The sequence below is a fragment of the Triticum urartu genome, chromosome 5, assembly GCF_003073215.2.
Source record: "Triticum urartu cultivar G1812 chromosome 5, Tu2.1, whole genome shotgun sequence".
In the NCBI taxonomy this organism is placed as follows: Eukaryota; Viridiplantae; Streptophyta; class Magnoliopsida; order Poales; family Poaceae; genus Triticum; species Triticum urartu.
This window is the reverse complement of record NC_053026.1, coordinates 9,771,482-9,776,537: the sequence shown is the minus strand read 5'-3', so window position 1 is coordinate 9,776,537 and position 5,056 is coordinate 9,771,482. Positions and strand designations below refer to the sequence as shown.

General features: G+C 47.6%; 1 protein-coding gene across 2 annotated transcripts; it reads left to right on the top strand.

The window, feature by feature from the left end:
- Window positions 1-990: 990 nt before the first annotated feature.
- Window positions 991-4,833, top strand: LOC125506902. Of its 2 annotated transcripts, XM_048671610.1 has the most exons (4): window positions 991-2,166; window positions 2,702-2,824; window positions 3,888-4,002; window positions 4,362-4,833. In XM_048671610.1, exon 1 carries the CDS (start codon window positions 1,030-1,032, stop codon window positions 1,969-1,971), a length of 942 nt encoding a protein of 313 aa, XP_048527567.1. In that variant the 5' UTR covers window positions 991-1,029; the 3' UTR covers window positions 1,972-2,166; window positions 2,702-2,824; window positions 3,888-4,002; window positions 4,362-4,833. The 2 variants fall into 2 exon arrangements, with proteins under 2 accessions (XP_048527567.1, XP_048527566.1); XM_048671609.1 differs by lacking the exon at window positions 3,888-4,002.
- The last annotated feature ends 223 nt before the right edge of the window (window positions 4,834-5,056 follow it).

Sequence of the window (5,056 nt, the reverse complement as noted above, 5' to 3'; positions counted from 1 at the left end):
CGGGGAGGTGGCGTGCAGCGGGTGGACGCGTCGAGCGCGGGGCTGCCCGGCTAGGCGCACGCGGACGCGGGTCACGAGGGCGAGGACGACAGCGGGAGAGGCACGGGCGCACCGGGATAGGGCCGAAGAGCCCAAGGCGCGGGCTGGCCGCGGTGAGCTTGAGCTCGGGTGGCGGTCGTGCACTACGACTACGGCGACGGGGAAAGGAGGAACGGGGTGGAACGGATGGGGCTCACTATGAGGAGGCCTGGCGGCCGGTGGAGAGCACGGGATGGGCCGGGGAAGCCAGGAGAGCTCGGGAGGTGGCGAATCGTAGTGATGACCTTGGCGGTTACCCTCGGGCGCGGACGAATCTGGAAGGAGGAGAGGTCAACGAGGGGAATGGATGTGCTAGGGTTAGGATTTGGGGGCGCGGGGTTCGTTTTAACGGTGCCGGGGATGTTATAAGGGATAGAGATAGATTGGCGGAATTGTTGTTGTTGTATTACTTAGCCTTGTGGGCGTATATATAGAGTACACGATCAACTTAGAGTATAAGGCAAGCAAGAATATTTTCTAGTCTCTCCCTAATACTCCCTCCGTTTTTTTTACTTCGCATATAAAATTTGATCAAAGTCAAACTACATAAAATTTGACCAAATTTATATTAAAAAAATATGAACATCTACAATACTAAAACTATATAGTATGAAAATACATTTTATGGTGCATCTGATAATATTAATTTCAGATTGTGAATGTTTATATTTTTTAATATAAAGTTAGTCAAATTTTATAAAGTTTGACATTGACCAATCCTTATATGCGGACTAAAAAGAAACGCAGGGAGTAATAAAGTACGGATTGAGACCGCTCACCGTCATGGCTTTTTTGCATAAAGGTCCCTGTACTTTTAAGTATTTGACCCGCAGTCCATGGATAAGTGAAAAACGATTCGTCCACGCCGTCTTATTTTCCACCCGCGCCGCACAAGGATGGATAAGGCGAAGGGGGCGACATTACATAAAAAAAAGGCGAAGGGGGCGACAGATGCTGATGCGAGGGGGGAGAGAGTGGGAGGAGCGCGCGTACACGGGAGGCGGGAGGCGGGGCCAGGGAGGAGGAAGACAGCCGCGACGGCGACCAGTGCCGCGGGGCCAGCGGCGAGGAGAGCTCCGGGGTCACTGGATCGAGCGTCGCAGGGGAGGAGGACACTCCACGGCGGCGGTGCTTGGGGCTCCGACGAGCGGTGGCGAGCGGCGACAGGAGAAGCTCCGCGGCGACGCCCTGAAGGCCATCAGCCATGGCCGTTGTGGTTTCGCGTGCGCCCGCGAGCGGCTGCACACTGGGTGGAGGCGGAGCTCGACGCAGCGCGCGAACCTAGCCTTGGTGCGACGGCGGCGCGGCTGCTGTCCTCCCGTCCAACCCGCAGCACGTCGAGCCTCACCGGAGTTCCTCCATGACGCCGGCAGGAAGCCCCTATCCTGCAGTCTCTCTCTGCTTCCTTCCCATGTTCCCTCTCTGAATTTCTCTCTCCTTCCTTTCTTCAGTAAGCAGCTGCCACTGCCCTCCATGGAGCCCCGACGCCTCCGCCATGAACCCATCCATCCCTCCTGTGCGCGCTCCCCTGCAACTCCAGACGCCGCCCGCAGCTCTCTGCATCGAGCAGCAGCAGTTCGGGCAGAGGACGACGCCTCTGCCTCGACCGCTCGCCCCCTCTGCTTCGCGCTGGACTGCCAAGCCCCTCCCGTCCTCATCCCAGTGCAGCTGCGCGTTCTCGCCTGCCCCCACGGCGAGCTCCGCCTCCTGCGTGCGGTCGCCGCCTCCCTCAACCTCCACCACCTGCTACAAGTTGGTGCCCAGGGCGTCGCAAGCTGCCAGCGGCGGCAGAGTTGCTGCTCCCGTGTCGTGATTGGACTCCGTGTTCTTCTCCAACAGCAAATACGTGTTCTTCTCCAACACCAATCAATGGATTTCCCGAGCCGGATTTGAGTTGCCTACTATAAGAAGGAAGGGTCCTCGGACCAGAAGCTCCATCAAATAAAATCAAATCCCGTCGAAATTGCAATCTTCCTCGAAACATCCATGTCGCCGCCGAGTTCGCCGGAGGAAGAAGCGCAGAGTTCGCCGGAGGAACAAGAACGTCCGTCCAACCATCCAATGTCACTGCCGGCGGCTACAACAGAGGTATATATCCCCTTGATATTGATTGGATGCAATTCCCTGTTTTAGATGTTGTTTCTGTCCCCTGCCTCTGACTATGCTATGTAGTAGCTTTTTCTTTTCTTTTTAGTTATTCATGATATGGGGCTGGGCATCTGAATGAACGAATTCAGTGATATATTCAGACTGGGACCTTTGTTCCTGTTATTTTGCCGTCAAAACTGAAAAAGAGTGTCAGCTTCAGGCAGTTATTTTCAGTTGACAGTATACTGCAAAATTTGACAGTGAATATTTTGAGCCATTCAGAAACATTGCCCATGATGTTAATATGTTGACTAGGGGCCTTTTTAGAGCAGCGGCAGCAAGTGTGCTCAAGTAAATTCAGTCAGTTAGTTAATCTGGAGCCCAGACAATGGTCTGTATTTCAGGAAACTTGGTTTTGGAATGATTGATCTCCATGTAATTCAAGTATATAGTAGCAAAATTTGCATTAATACTCCCTGATCTTCCTCCTTGCCGAATTTATGATTGTCTTATACTGTAATTGTCGACTTTGCAGGCGTCGTCTCGTTTGACCTCACCGCCATCGTCTCCGCCGACTTCGCCGCAAGACAATCTGCCATCGCCTCTGCCGACTTTTCCGGAAGACCATCAGCCGTCGCCTAGACCTACTTTGGTTCAGGTACTTTGGAAGCATCTGATGGGTCTCATATGTTTGTCAAATCGTCAGTTTACTGTAGCAAATATAGCTGTTGCAGACGGTAGACTGTATTTCACTGACAATCAACAAATCATGCACTCCTACATAGATGGATTCTGCTTGTACTTGACAAAAGCAGAGTAAATTCGTAAGGAGTGTTTAGTAGTTCAGTACATAGGTGACCAGAAAAAAAGTAGTTCACAAATAAGTGATGGACGGGTCTCAATTAATTTCAAGAGGGCATTATGTTTACAAAAAATTGCTGCTCACCGTATTTTGACAACTAGAAAAATGCAGTTCTGTTTGAGAAAGTAAATGTAGGATTTTTCTTTACATTCTGCGCTGAGTCCGCGGGTCTCACAAAGATGTAGGATAAATAAAATGTCAAAAAGATCAGATTACTTCTCATGTAATGGATCATAGCGTGTGTCTTGGTCTTTCCTGTTTTTTTTTTCTGGTTTTGCAGCCTAGAATTTTTTAACATGCGCATATATAGCTACTTAATCAACTGAGTTTCTTTATGCTGTGTGGCAGACCACATTTACTGATATGATTTACTTTCTCATTCTAGAATTTTGCTTCTACACATGTCCAGCAGTTGTTTCACCCCTTTGTGTTGTATTTTGCTCTTGGATTTTTGACGTAGATGTGAAATTTGAGCCGACTATTCTCACTGTTATGCAAATTCATCTGTGTACAATGATTTCTTGACATAGATAGCCAAAATAAAAGAAAATTGTGGAAAATGGTGCTCCTGAATTTGGGGTTTAGATATGTGCAGCAGGTTACTATTCAGACTGAACCTGTCAACTCCCCAAGTGATTTTCTTGTTCTCATAACTTTGAAACATGTCCAGCTGCTCAAAAGATCCCAAATCCATTGTAGAATTGGAGGTTGTCGATCTTCCGAAAGTATAGTTTGACCAATTTCTTGTGTAGAAGAACTACTTCAGTCCTGATCCTAAACTCATCTGGAGTCTATCTGGTTTTACACAACGCGTGACTGTCCAGGTCCATTAGCTAATCAATTGTTTTATTTCTATAAGGCTAGAAAGCCTTTATTTGCAGATATCATTGCTAGCTTCCGTCATAGCTGGGATCAATGAAAGAATCTGTACTTACAACCTGTTAACCAAAATAGCAATGTGTTGTGATTTTGAGGTCAGTCGCCAAAACAATTCTGTACTTACAACCCGCACGATGGTTTCTGTGGCCCTCCTCCGGTCAGAGCACTACTATGCAATAAACATAGCCTTTGCACAATTCTAGCTGTCAATTATGCAAACACCTTGGATACACTGTGTATCTATTGCCGAGAATGTCAGGAGTCCCGTTAGTAAGAAATGATGGCTCTAATACTACTCTTGACACACATATAATTAGGAGTTCTCATTTTAAAATGGTTACTATTTGGAGTACTTTGGCCAGTATTCAGCGGTGTTCAACATCAACGAGATTATTATTCAGCTTCAGAGTATGATTGCATGTGTTGCTCATTATCTCTTTTCCCCTATTGGCAGTAATAAGTGGCTTCGCACTGATGCAAGACGAACAGCAGCCGGCTTAGATGAGTCACTTGAGTGGTGTCTTGAAAACAACATGAGCAAGACTGGAGTTGATGGGCATTTGAGACTGTCCCTTTTTGATGGAAATGTTCTTCAGCTTAATGAATCCCACCTTTGTCAAGCAAAGGATCAGTGATCTCGTGCAAGGTCCAAATGTTACCGGTGATCGTGGCTCTACAGAAATGAACAACCGCGACCAGTCAGATTACGAAATGTTCAGCCAATTTGACCATGTCAGATGCAGTTTTGCTTGGGGGAGACATAATTTGTGCATTCAAGTACAGTTTTTGTTGCGCTCACAGGAGAAAGGACTTAGTTTTGTATTTCAGGCATTGAGACAGTCCACTTTCTAAAAGAGGTGGTATGTTTGTAACCTAACTGTGCCTACGATCAGCAAGAAAATCAGTATATCACCAAATTCTACAAATCTCTTTTTGGAGCGCCGACTGAAGGGAATTTCACCCTTGATGAGACCCGAACAGATGATATTCCACATGACACGGCAGAAGAAAACGATATCCTAACGGCACCATTCTCAGAAGAGGAGGTGCGAGCTGCGGTGTTCCAAATGGAACATAACAAAGCTCCAGGCCCTGATGGTTTTTTTTTTTTTGAGAAAAAGGGCTTTCGGCCCCGGCTTCATTTTGTAT